This window comes from Dipodomys merriami, unplaced genomic scaffold (assembly GCF_024711535.1).
Source record: "Dipodomys merriami isolate MVZ:Mamm:240054 unplaced genomic scaffold, mDipMer1.0.p SCAF_62, whole genome shotgun sequence".
NCBI lineage: Eukaryota > Metazoa > Chordata > Mammalia > Rodentia > Heteromyidae > Dipodomys > Dipodomys merriami.
The window spans coordinates 6007969-6021596 of record NW_027206202.1 but is presented as its reverse complement, the minus strand read 5'-3'; the positions used below and the strand labels follow the sequence as shown (position 1 = coordinate 6021596).

The following is a 13628-nucleotide window of genomic DNA, read 5'->3' as shown; positions in this document are numbered from 1 at the left end:
AGCTCTTCAGCTCAAGGCTAACACTCTACCGCTTGAGCCACAGCACCACTTCCGGCTTTTTTCTTTTTTTGCTTATGTGGTGCTGAGGAATCGAACACAGGGCCTCATGCATGCAAGGCAAGCGCTCTACCACTGAGCAACCTTCCCAGCCCCCTCTCCCAGCTTTTGGGAGCTATTCAGGAGCCAAACTATAGAAGTTGGGTGCAGTGGTGCTACTCACCTATAGTAGTAGTCCCCACAGTTAGGCCAGAGAATTGCTTGAGTCTAGTAGTTCCTGGCCAGCCTGGCAACATCTCAGAAAAGTAAAGCGAAGCCGGGTGCTGGTGTCTCACACCTGTAAACCAAGCAATTCAAGAAGCTGAGATCTTAGAATTGTAGGTTAAAGCTAGCCTGGACAGAAAAGTCTGTGAGGCTCTTATCTCCAGTTCAATAGCAAAATACCCGAAGTGGAGGTGTGGCTCAAGTGGTAGAGTGCTGGCCTTGGGCAAAAAGAGCCAAGTGAGGGGCTGGGAAGGTGGCTCAGTGGTAGAGCGCTTGCCTTGCATGCATGAGGCCCTGGGTTCAATTCCTCAGCACCACATAAGCAAAAAGAAAAAAGCTGGAAGTGGCGCTGTGGCTCAAGTGGTAGAGCGCTAGCCTTGAGCTAAAGAGCTGAGGGACAGTGCCCAGGCCCAGAGTTCAGGCCCCACGACCGGACCCAAAAAAAAAAAAAAAAAGAGCCAAGTGAAAACAAAGACCCAGGCCAAGAATGTGGCTTAGTGGTAGAGTGCTTGGCTAGCATACATAAAATTCTGGATTTCATTCCTCAGTACCACATACACAAAAAAAGCTGGATGTAGCACTGTGGATCAAGTGATAGTGCTAGCCTTGAGCAAAAAAGGCTCAGGGGCTGGGTGCCAGTGGCTCATGCCTGTCATCCTAGCTACTCAGGAGGTTGAGATCTGAGGATCTCGGTTCAGAGTCAGCCCCGGCAGGAAAGTCCATGAGACTCTTATCTCCAATTAAGCACTAGAACACCAGAAGTGGTGATGTAGCTCAAGCAGTAGAGTGCTCGTCTTGAGCTGAAGAGCTGAGGGACAGCACTCAGGCCCAGAGTTTAAGCCCACGACTGGGGGAAAAAAAACGGGGAGGCTCAGGGACAGTGCCCAGGCCCTTAATTCAAGCCCCTGGACTGGCAAAAAAAGAAAAAGAAAAAGGAAAAAATTGAAGACCCTGAATTCAAACCCAGGACAGGCACAAAACTAAACAAACAAATTAATTAAAACAAAAATGATCCAGGGCCAGGAATGTGGCTTAGTGGTAGAGTGTTTGCCTAGTACGCATGAAGTATAAGGTTCAATTCCTCAGTACCACATAAGCAGAAAAGGCCAGAAGTGGTGGTGTAGCTCAAGTGGTAGAGCAAAAGCTCAGGGACAGTGCCCAGGTCCTGAGTTCACAGTATACTATATGTCTAGACTGTTCTTGAGTCCTAGGCTAAAGTGATCCTCTTGCCTCAAGCCTTCAGTATAGCTGGGACTTCAGTTACACACCACTGCTCCAAAGCTTCATTTCCATCCACCTTTCAGGGTTTCTGTTTTGTTTTTACCACATTGGGGATTGAATTTAAGGGCCTTGTGTTTGCTAAGCAAGCACTGTCTGAGCCACACCCCCAGTCTTGTTTTCAGTACATTTGTAGATAGGGTCTTTCAGATACGGTGCTCCACACAGCCTTGTCATGTTCCTACAAATGCCTTCCAAGTAGCCGAGATGACAGGTATGCGCTACCAATGTGCCTTTCCTATCTACTTTCTGTTACTCAGGGCTGGGTACCTTAACTCCTCCCCACCCGCAGCGTCCTGGCTCCCTGGGTTACAGTAGAAGAATAGAGGGTCCTTCTTTTTCCAGGAGCCTCTGTGCATTGGCCCAGCAGCACAAGATGGAGGGACCAGAGTGTTAACATTGAGATGAGGTCCAGTGCTCACTTGTTGCATGGATGATGTTGACAGGGAGCAGTAGGAATGGGACCTGATGATTGTCTGTGTCCTGTCTTTCAGCCCTTCGGTCGTGGAGCCATGAGAGAGTGCTTCAGGACGTAAGTGACTCAGTCCAGTGCGTGGGGCCCTGCCCAGGCTCCATCAGGTTCCTAAGTCCTGGGACATTTGGATATCACCAGCCAAAACCTCTGACTTCTTGCAGCCCAAGTTCCTGTCCATCTGGTCACTGCTGAACCAGCTTTGGGGCCCAGCTATAGACAAGTTGCAGGAAGATGGAAAATATCCATTCTTTTTTTTTGCCGGTCATGGGGCTTGAACTCTGGGCCTGAGGGCTGTCCCTCAGCTCTTCAGCTCAAGGCTAGCACTCTACCACTTGAGCCACAGCGTCACTTCTGGTTTTCTGGTGGTTTATTGGAGATAAGAGTTTCACAGACTTTCCTGCCTGGGCTGGCTTTGAACCACGATCCTCAGATCTCAGCCTCCTGAGTAGCTAGGATTACAGGCGTGAGCCACCAGCGCCTGGCGGGAAAATATCCATTCTTAGCCTACTCTGTCCTACTCTAGTGTTTGGAGGTCGAGAAAAGAGGAGACCTTTAACAATGACCTTTACCAAGCCAGGTGCTAGTGATTTAGGTCTATAATCCCAGCTACTTAGGAGGCTGAGATCTGAGGATCCAGGTTCAAAGCCAAACCAGGCAGGAAAGTCCATTTAAGTCTCCAGTTAATCATCAGAAAACCAGAAGTGGAGCCGTGGCTCAAAGTGGTAGAACACTAGCCTTGAGCAAAAAGATCTCACAAACAGTGCTCAGGCCCTGTGTTCAAACCCCATGACTGACACCTTCCCCCAGAAAAAAATCCCACCATTACCACCAAAAAGAATTAAATGGCTTCTAACCCTGTTCCCAGCTCTTTGAAGGGTACAGTGGGATAGAGGTCCCTCCTGCCTCCTGCATTTTGTTCCTGCAGCCAGCCAAGTCAGGCAGGGTCAAGATATCTTGAGGCCCCACCTAGATTCCTAGTAAACCCCAGAGTTCCACCTGGTCTTCCTCTTGCTTTACCCCCAGGAAGAAGCTCTCCAACTTCCTGCATGCCCAGCAGTGGAAGGGGGCCTCTAACTACGTGGCCAAGCGCTACATCCAGCCTGTGGACAGGGATGTGTACTTTGAGGACGTGCGTCTGCAGATGGAGGCCAAGCTTTGGGGGGAAGAATATAATCGGCATAAGCCCCCCAAACAGGTGTGTGCCACCCCACCTGCCTCCCTTCCCCAGGGTGCAGCCAAGGGCAGTGTCTGGGTCTGATGAGGTTAGTGGTACTAGCCATGAATTTCAGGGTCTTGGCTTCACCTTCTTACCAGTGGCCAGTGACAGCTAGCATTTGTTGGTGGTAGTGGTCATGGGGCTTGAACTCAGGGCCTGGGCACTGTCCCTCAGCTCAAGGCCAGTGCTCTACCACTTGAGCCACAGTGCCACTTCCAGTTTTTTTGCCATTTATTGGACATAAGAGTCTCATGGACTTTCCTGCCCAGGCTGGCTTTGAACTGTGATCCTCAGATCTCAGCCTCCATAGTAGTTAGAATTACAGGCATGAGCCACTGGCACCTGGCAACAGTAAGCGTTTATTGGGCACAAAGAACCATGTACTCTAGATGAAGAATTATTTATTCTTAAACACAGAGCTTTGAGGTTGGAATCTTTACATCCATGTGCAGATGAGATCTGTTGGGATTTTTGTTTGTAAAAAACAGAAACCCACACAGAATAGCTTAATCCACAAAGAGAATTTAAGCTACTCTGGAGGTTGAGCTCTGAGGATCAAGGTTCAAAGCCAGCCCAGGCAGAAAAGTCCATTAGATTTTTATCTCTAGTTAACCAGTAAAAAGCTGAGGAAGTAGAGCTGTAGCTCAAGTGGTAGAGCACCAGTCACTTGAGCTGAAAAAGCCAAGGAAGACTTAATTAAACCAGTATGCTACATCTGGGATAATTATGCAGAAAAGGGGAAAGCAAGCTTGTTTGTTTGTTTATAATGGCCATGCATATTTACTATTAAGCTAAGAAAGGCAAAACATTATCAAAAAGTATTTCCTTATTTTTTTTGGTAGAATATGATCAATGTTTTAATTCATTTAATTCAGTGGCAAAAAATGAGTGACAATAACTCTCTAGTAATGTATCTTTTCATTATGTCCAAGTATAAGGTAAATAACATTTGGATATTATTCAAAATACATGATTAAAAGCAAGCAATAAAATTGGTGAAAATTTTGGAATTTTATATTGAAGATGAAACTCTATAATGCAAAAATATATTGTACAAGTAACAAGATTAATAATCAATAGGAAAAGATGGGCAAAAACTCTAGGTAGTTAAGTTATAGAAAACAATATTTGAATTCAGAATAAACATACAAAAATGCTCTTATCAGAAAATCCAGATATACAAGTATGAGCAATAAAATATCTGTCTTTTTTTTTTGGGGGGGGGGGTCCAGTCATGGGGCCTGAACTCTGGGCCTGGGCGCTGTCCCTCAGCTCTTCAGCTCAAGGCTAGCGCTCTACCACTTGAGCCACAGTGCTCTTTCCAGCTTTTTTTTTTCTTTTTGCTTATGTGGTGCTGAGGAATCGAACCCAGGGCCTCATGCATGCAAGGCAAGCGCTCTACCACTGAGCCACCTTCCCAGCCCAAAATATCTGTCTTGACTACCAGAATTGCAAGTGAATTAGAATAAAAAAAACTCATTAGTAATGTTAGATTAAGGTGTAGAGAGGCAAGATCTTGTTCAGGAGAAGTCTGTCAAGCAATTTTTTTTCCTTTTATTAATTATTTAATTAATTAATTATTTTTTGTTGTGATTAAGTGATTATATAATTTCCCAAATTTCACAGTATTGTGGGATAGTGATTCTCAGTTACAGTCACAAACACATTCTAACTTTCCTTATTTCCTTATTTTTAATAAGCCTGATTGAATTATCTCTACTTATAAGAAGTAATGGCAGCCAGGAGCTGGTGATTCATTAACTCTTGTAATTCTCACTATTCACAAGGCTAAGATTGGAGGATCTCAGTTTGAAGCCACCCCAGGGAAGAAAGGCCATGAGACTCTTACCTCCCATAAACTACCAAAAAAAAAAAAAAAAGCCAGAAGTGGAGCAGGTAGTTAAACAAAAAGAAGTTCAGGGACAGTGTCCGGGTCTTTATTTCAAGCCCCAGGACTGGCACCCAAAAAAAGAAAAAAGAAAAGAAAGAAAGAAAAGCGTCAATTTCCATTAAAACACATTAATAAGATTTTTAATTCTCCATGTCATTACTAACTTAAGAGCTAGTTAGGCATAACTTCAAAACATTTTCATGGGGCTGGGAAGGTGGCTCAGTGATAGAGTGTTTGCTTTGCATCCATGAGGCCCTAGGTTTGATTCCTCAGCACCACATGAGCAGAAAAAGTGGGAAGTGGCTCTGTGGCTCAAGTGGTAGAGTGCTAGCCTTGAGCTGAAGAGCTGAGGAACAGTGCCCAGGCCCAGAGTTTGGGCCCCATGATGGACACACACACACACACACACACACACACACACACACACACACACACACACACACACACACACACACACACACACACACACACACACACACACACACACACACACACACACACACACACACACACACACACACACACACACACACACACACACACACACACACACACACACACACGAAAGAAACTCTCCTAGGGTGCTAGTGGCTCACACCTATAATCTTCCTTACTCAAGAGACTAAGATCTGAGGTTCACAGTTTGAAGTCAGCACAGGCAGGAAAACTTTGAGAGATTTTTTTTTTTTCTTGTTGGTTGTGGGGCTTGAACTCTGGGCTTGGGTGCTGTCCCTGCTCTCTTCAGCTCAAGGCGAGTGCTCTACCGCTTGAGCCACAGCACCACTTCCAGTTTTCTAGGGGTTTATAGAAGATAAGAGTCTCATGGAAGCAGGGCGCTGGTGGCTCATGACTGTAATCCTAGCTACTCAGGAGGCTGAGATCTGAGGATCGCGGTTCAAAGCCAGCCCGGGCAGGAGAGACTGTGAGACTCCTATCTCAAATAAACCACCAGAAAACCGGAAGTGGCACTGTAGCTCAAGTGGTAGAGCGCTCGCCTTGAGCTGAAGAGCTGAAGGACAGCACCCAGGCCCAGAGTTCAAGCCCCATGACCGACAAAAAAAAAAAGAGTCTCATGGAGTTTCCTGCCTGGGCTGGCTTTGAACCACGATCCTCAGATCTCAGCCTCCTGAGTATCTAAGATTACTGCTGTGAGCCACTGGTGCCCGACAAGTCTGAAAGATTCTTATCTGTAGTTGACCACAAAAAGCCATAAGTGGAGCTATGGCTCAAGTGGTAAAGTGATAGTCTTGAGCAAAAGCTCAGAGACAGCATCCAGACCCTGAATCAGCACCAAACAAATAAACAAAAAATTAAACATGGGCTGGGAATGTGGCTTAGTGGTAGAGCCCTGGATTCCATTCCTTAGTATCACATAAACAAAAAAGCTGGAAGTATTTCTGTGGCTCAAGTAGAATGCTAGCCTTGAGTAAAAGAAGCTTAGGGATAGTACCCAGGCTTGAGTTCAGGCCCCAGGACTGGCCAAAAAAAACAAAAAATGAGATTACTTGAGCTAAAGGTAAATTCAGGAAATATGATAAAGCAGAATGTGAAGGAGAAAGAAGAAAAGTGTGAAGCTCAGGTGTAAAAGACTCAAAATTAAAAGCTGGGCACCAGTGGCTCATGCCTGTAATCCTGGCTACTCAGGAGGCTGAGATCTGAGGATCATGGTTCAAAGCCATCCTAGACAGGAAAGTCTACGAGACTCTTCTCTCCAATTAACCACCAGAAAACCAGAAGTGGCACTGTGGCTCAAAGTACTAGAGCACTCGCCTTGAGCTGAATAGCTCAGGGACAGCACTCAATCCCCACAACTGACAAAAGGACTGAAAATGGGATAAACCTTACTAGAAAGCTCAAGGCTTTGATTGCTGAGCAGAGAGGATGCTGGACTGATCCTGCTTGAAGGCACAGAAGCCTGGTAGTCTTGGGAAGGTCCCAGATGGGTTTCCTCAGGCCCCTCCACAGTATCCGGAGTGAGGGCGATGTCCATGGCATCAGCCTCTCAGAGGGCTCACCATGTGCCACAGTAAAGTCTGTGTGTCATGGCCAGTTGCCAGTGCCTCCAGTCTGAGAATGAATACAAAGCACACAGGGAGACCTACGCTGGAGGAAGGGCTGGGCACCATTTAGTGATGGCTTTGTGCCTAGCTTCTGTTATTTGGGCCCATTCCATCTCTTTACAGGAAGGCTATAATCCAGCATCCCTTCCATCTGGGAGCCCTGGGCTCCCAGAAAAAAAAATGAAAATAAAAATCAAATCTTGATTGAATACGTTCAATTTTTCCACTAAAAAAAAAAAAAGCCAAGCAAGGATGTAAGGCCCTGAGTTCAAGTCCCAGTTGCAGCACAAAACAAACAAAAAAACAAAAGATAATTTAGTTGTCTCATGCACCTGAAAAATAGATCCAACTATAGACATCTTGGCCAAACTGAAGTTTTTTAAATAAACATTTCTTATCTCTGGCCTGGGTGTTCTTTGATGTTGATGTCACAGACAGGCATCTTCTTCACCTATAATGACATTTGCCTGGCAAGCTGCAGGCTCATTTTCTGTCTTCTCCTCCTACATAGAATAACACCTTTTTCCCAGAAGTTCCAACGAAAGTCTCAGAACTAGATTTCATTGGCTTCCATTAGGGCAGATGTCTGAGCCAATCACAATGTCCAGAGGGCAGGACTTGCTGATTGGTCTCTGCATTGAGCTATTATGCCCCCTCTGAGGTTGTTGTGGACCATGAAGGGAGTTCTGGCTCCTAAGCAGAGACTGCTTGGCAGGACAGGCTGCAGATATGGCATTGATGCTGCTTGCTTCCCATTGGCCAGTGTGGTCATGTGACCACACCTAGCTGCAAGGGAGGCTGAACAATGTGATTCCTTTTATCCTGCTGTGTATCCTGTTAAAACTCAGGGCTCAGGGTTTTTGTTTTTGGTTTTTTTTTGGGTCCGGTCGTGGGGCCTGAACTGTAGGCTTGGGTGCTGCCCCTCAGCTCTTGGCTAGTGCTCTACCACCTGAGCCACAGTGCCACTTCTGGCTTTTTTCTTTTTGCTTATGTGTTGCTGAGGAATCGAACCCAGGGCCTCATGCATGCAAGGCAAATGCTCTACCACTGAGCCACCTTCCCAGCCACCTTCCCAGCCCCCTGGGGCTCAGGGTTTTTAAAAGGTGACAGGGAGGAGAGAGTGAATTTAAGGGATAGTCAGCAGTTCCTGCCACAGCCACAGAAAGCTAGTTAAGAATAGAGCCAGGATCTGAGCCCAGACAGGGTGACATGGGCCCTGCCCCTCCATTTAACCTTGCTCCCTACCCTTTCACCAGGTGGACATCATGCAGATGTGCATTGTGGAGCTGAAGGAAAGGCCAGGCCAGCCCCTTTTCCACCTAGAGCACTACATCGAGGGCAAGTACATCAAATACAATTCCAACTCAGGCTTTGTCCGTGATGACAACATCCGTCTGACACCACAGGTGAGGAACTGGGCTTGCTCTGCCCACCCTAGATTTGTGGGGTGAAGCCTGGCTAGCTTCACCACTGCGGAGGAGGAGGAGGAGATGTCTCACATCTCCTGAGACCCCTTGAGCCCCTTGGAGCATTGAGATCTTAGGTCTCAATGGACTCAAGATGGTCACATGCCTGCATCACCAAGGTCCCTGCAAAATTGGACAGATCTCCTGTCTGTCTTTTCTTCTTGTGGAGAAAGCACCCCAATATAGACAGCTCTGGAGTGTTTCTTTTTTTTTTTTTTTTTTTTGGGTCCAGTCGTGGGGCCTGAACTCTGGGCCTGGGCGCTGTCCCTCAGCTCTTCAGCTCAAGGCTAGCGCTTTACCACTTGAGCCACAGCGCCACTTCTGGCATTTTTTCTTTTTGCTTATGTGGTGCTGAGGAATCGAACCCAGGGCCTCAGGCATGCAAGGCAAGCACTCTACCACTGAGCCACCTTCCCAGCCCAGCTCTGGAGTGTTTCAATCTCCAGTAGTGGCTGGCCTGAGTCTGCATAGCCCATAGCTTGATCTCCCCCCCCCCCCCATGCTAGTTCTGGGTCTTGAACTCAGGACCTGGGTGTCATCCCTTAGCTTTTTTGCTCAAGCCTGGCACTTTACCACTTGAACCACAGCTCTACTTATGGCATTTTTGTTGTTAATTGGAGATAAGAGTCACCGAGAAGCTAGGATTAAAGGCGTGAGCCACTAGTATCTGGCTTACCTGGTCTCTTACGGCCACCTCTTTCTTCCTAACCCACCACAGGCCTTCAGCCACTTCACATTTGAACGTTCTGGCCATCAGCTGATTGTTGTGGACATCCAGGGTGTGGGTGACCTCTACACTGACCCCCAGATCCACACTGAGATGGGCACTGACTTTGGAGACGGCAACCTTGGTAAGTGGGGGAAGCCAGCCGGTTTGCATGGACACCATGCTCTTCCCCCTCCCTCGCCTAAAACCTACAAGATCTTTGTACACTTAAGGAAGCATGCTGAGATAGCACATGGGCCTTCCCAAATGCACCCATGTGGGATCCTGCAAAGTCTCACCCCGTCTGTTCCAACTCAGTATGATTTTCACCACCTGCGGTCATGAGTCTGTACCACATAGCTCCAGGTCCTCCATTACTGTATCCGACAGCAGTCTTAACACTCCTGCTCTGTCCCTCTGTCCACAGGTGTCCGAGGGATGGCTCTTTTCTTCAACTCTCATGCCTGCAACCGGATTTGTAAGAGCATGGGCCTTACTCCTTTTGACCTCTCACCACAGGAACAGGATGCAGTAAATCAGAACACCAAGCTGCTGGTAGGTACCCTGTGTTGCCTACTTGAACTGGCTGGCCCTTTTTTTTTTGTCCGTCATGGGGCTTGAACTCAGGGCCTGGACACTGTCCCTGAGCTGTTTTTGATCAAGGCCAGCACTCTCCCACCTGAACCACAGTTCCACTTCCAAATTTCTGGTGGTTACTTGGAGACAAGAGTCTCACAAACTTTTTCTGCCTGGGCTGGCTTCAAACAGCGATCCTCAGATCTCAACCTCTTGAGTAGTTAAAATTACAAGTGTGAGCCACCAGATGGCTGGCCCTTTTGCCATCTACACAGTAAACCCACTTCCCTGTGGGATGTGGCAGCTCAGTAGCACTTGACTAATTACAGGGCTTAGTTGGGTGCCAGTGACTCTTGCCTATAATTCTAACTCTCAGGAGGTTGAGATCTGAGGATCCCCCAACCAGTGGAGTGCTGCTTCAATTGAACCTATTCATGACTAGAATGAGGAAAACAGGCAAGTAGAAAATTGAGAGGAGAGTTGGGTGCGGTGGCTCACCCTGATAATCCTTAACTGCACAGGAGGTTGAGATCTGAGGATCATAGTTCATCGCTATCCTGGGCAGAAAAGTCTATGAAATTCCTTTTTTTTTTTTTGGATCCGGTCGTGGGGCCTGAACTCTGGGCCTGGGTGCTGTCCCTCAGCTCTTCAGCTCAAGGCTAGCACTCTACCACTTGAGCCACAGCGCCACTTTGGCTTTTTTTTCTTTTTGCTTATGTGGTGCTGAGGAATCGAACCCAGGGCCTCAGGCATGCAAGGCAAGCGCTCTACCACTGAGCCACCTTCCCAGCCCAAGTCTATGAAATTCTTATCTCCAGTTAACTACCAAAAACCAGAGGTGGAAGTATGGCTCAAGTAGTTGAGCATCAGCCTTGAACAGAAGAAGCCAAGGGAGAGTGGGAGGTCCTGAGTCTAAGCCCCAGGACTAGTATACACACAAAAATTAATAAGTAAATAAAGAAAAGCAGGAGGAGTTGTGTGATATGTGTTTGTGTGGTATGTTGACAAATGAGTAGACTAGATATAGTCCTAGCCCTCTATATACACTGTGAGAAGGATGGGACCATCCTCCCACACCACAGATTTGGGACAATATTGGCAAGACCATCTTGGGACCCTGGTTATGTTTTGGCACTTTAGGAAGTGGTGGACGCAGGCACATAACATCTTCCATTGATTTTTTTTTCTTTTTTTTTGTGCCAGTACTAGGGCTTAAACTCAGGATCTGAGTTTTATTTGCTCAAGGCTAGTGTTGCTGGGTGCTGGTGGCTCAGGCTGTAATCCTAGCTACTTAGGAGGCAGAGATCTGAAGATACGGTTCAAAGCCAGCCTGGGCAGGAAAGTCTGTGAGCCTTCCAATTAACCACCAGAAAACTAGCAGTGGCGCTGTGGCTCAAGTTGGTAGAGTGCTCACCTTGAGCTGAAGAGCTCAAGGACAGCGCTCTACCACTTGAGCCACCACTTGAGTCACTGCTCCATTTGTAGCTTTTTGGTAGTTAATTGGAAATAAACTGTCTCAGACTTTACTGCTTAGGCTGGCTTCAAACTGGGATCGTTACATCTCAGCCTCGTGGTTACAGAGGATTGCAGGCATGAGTCACTGGCTCCAGGCAACTTTTTTATTTATTAATTATTATAAGATTTTCTTTTGGGCTAGTGCAAGCCTCTTGTGTGAAAGGGCTTCAGGGCAGAGGGAACACTGGATGGAGCACCCCAGAGAGAGCCTGTGTGACCTGAATATTCTTGTTAATGTCCCCAGCAATCAGCCAAAACCATCTTGCGAGGTACAGAGGAAAAGTGTGGAAGCCCCCGAGTAAGGACCCTCTCTAGCAGCCGGCCCCCCCTGCTCCCTCGCCTTTCAGAGAACTCTGGGGATGACAACATGAGTGACGTGACCTTCGACTCTCTCCCCTCCTCCCCCTCTTCTGCCACACCAAGTCAGAAACTGGATCACCTCCGTGAGTGATGGTTTGGCCACTGGACACTGGACTTGGAGGGGACAGGCATCAGGTAGAACAGAGCTAAGTTGTCTTTCCAGTTTAGGAAATCATAATATGCTAGCCAAGAAGTTTCACACTCTAGCTGGTTTGTTACAGGTGAGTTCTTTGAATGAACTGTTAAAATGCAGGTCATCCAAATGCCATAAAAATATCCTCCATTATAGAAATTAGATAACATTTTTCAGTCTCATGAAACTAGCAAAACCTTCATACCAAACTTAGACAAAAAAAAAATTTTGTCCCAGTCTCACTTTTTGTATACGCAGTGTAAAAATTCAGAATAAAGTATTCACAATAAATATTAATAGGAAGGCATAGTTGAATGTGAAGATTGTTTAACATAGCTAGGTGCCAGTGGCTCACGCCTATAATCCTAGTTACTAAGGAGACTGAGATCTGAGGATTGCAGTTCCAACCCAGCTGGAGCAGGAAAAGTCCATGAGACTTTCATCTTTTGTTAACCAGCAGAAAGCTGGAAGTGGAGCTATGGCTTCAGAAAAAAAAAAAAAAAAAAACTCTCCAGGATAGCACTCAGGCCCTGAGTTCAAGCCCCAGGACTGGCACAAATATCAACACAAAACAAAGATTGCTTGACATAAAGAGAAGGCTAGGCTGCGACTGACTCAGGAATTGTTGGTTATTTATTCAGCTGGGAGAGGCTGTGAGCGACCAGACTCAGCGCAGCAGAGGGAGATTTTAACATCAAACTTAAAGTAGCCTTTTAATTAGATGTCTCCCCCAGGAGACCTTTGGACTAGCTCAGAGTTGCATGTCAACAGACTTTTTCCTGAAAGGTCAGAGAATAAATGTCTTAAGTTATAAGCCATGTGGTGTCTATGTTAGCAGTTTGAAAGCAACCAGACAATATTTGAATGAATAATCGTGGCTGTGTTCCAAGAAAAGTTCTGTTTACAGATACTGAAATTTAGGTTTTGTATAGCATTCAGATATCAAAATATTTTTCTTTTGATTTTTTCAACTATTTGCTAATGGAAAAACAATTCTTTACACACACACACACACACACACACACACACACACACACACACACACACACACACACACACACACACACACACACACACACGAGCTTTGAACGCAGGGCCTCATGGTCTCGCTCACAGCTGGACTTCTACCATTTGAGCCTTACCTGTAGTGTAGCTCTCTTGGTTAATTGGAGTTGGGGTCTTATGGACTTTTATGCCTGGGCTGGCTTCGAATCTCAATCCTCTACATCTCAGCTTCCTGAGGAGCTAAGGTTGTAGGTATGAGACACTGGGGCCCAGCTTATAATTTTTTTTAAATAAACTTGTCCGCACGCGCGCACGCATGTGGTGTGTGTGTGTGTGTGTGTGTGTGTGTGTGTGTGTGTGTGTGTGTGTGTGTGTGTGTGTGTGTGTGTGTGTGTGTGTGTGTGTGTGTGAAGGGCTTGGACCTCAGGCTATGGATAAAAGGGATGGCATTGATCAAGATGCACTGTACACATAACCTGATTTATGGAATTAAAGCCTCTTTGTACAACTACTTCATAATTAAAAATGAAAAAATGAAAAGGAAAGCCAGGCACCAGTGGCTTATGCCTGTCTGTTAATAGTTACTCAGGAGGCTGAGAGCTGAGGATTGCAGTTCAAAGCCCACCTAGGCAAGAAAATACATGTAATCACCAACTACAAGTACAAGTAACCACCAGAAAGCCAGA

General features: G+C 46.5%; 1 protein-coding gene across 5 annotated transcripts in view; it reads left to right on the top strand.

Moving 5' to 3' along the window:
* Positions 1 to 13628, top strand: part of Eef2k (eukaryotic elongation factor 2 kinase) — a 65889-nt gene that overhangs the window by 33101 nt on the left and 19160 nt on the right. For all 5 annotated transcript variants that reach the window (XM_070004362.1, XM_070004358.1, XM_070004360.1 and 2 more), the window contains exons 5-10: positions 2034 to 2071; positions 3038 to 3209; positions 8438 to 8587; positions 9366 to 9498; positions 9781 to 9908; positions 11689 to 11887. In XM_070004362.1, coding sequence (XP_069860463.1) covers positions 2034 to 2071; positions 3038 to 3209; positions 8438 to 8587; positions 9366 to 9498; positions 9781 to 9908; positions 11689 to 11887 — 820 coding nt within the window. The remainder of the gene's footprint in view (positions 1 to 2033; positions 2072 to 3037; positions 3210 to 8437; positions 8588 to 9365; positions 9499 to 9780; positions 9909 to 11688; positions 11888 to 13628) is intronic.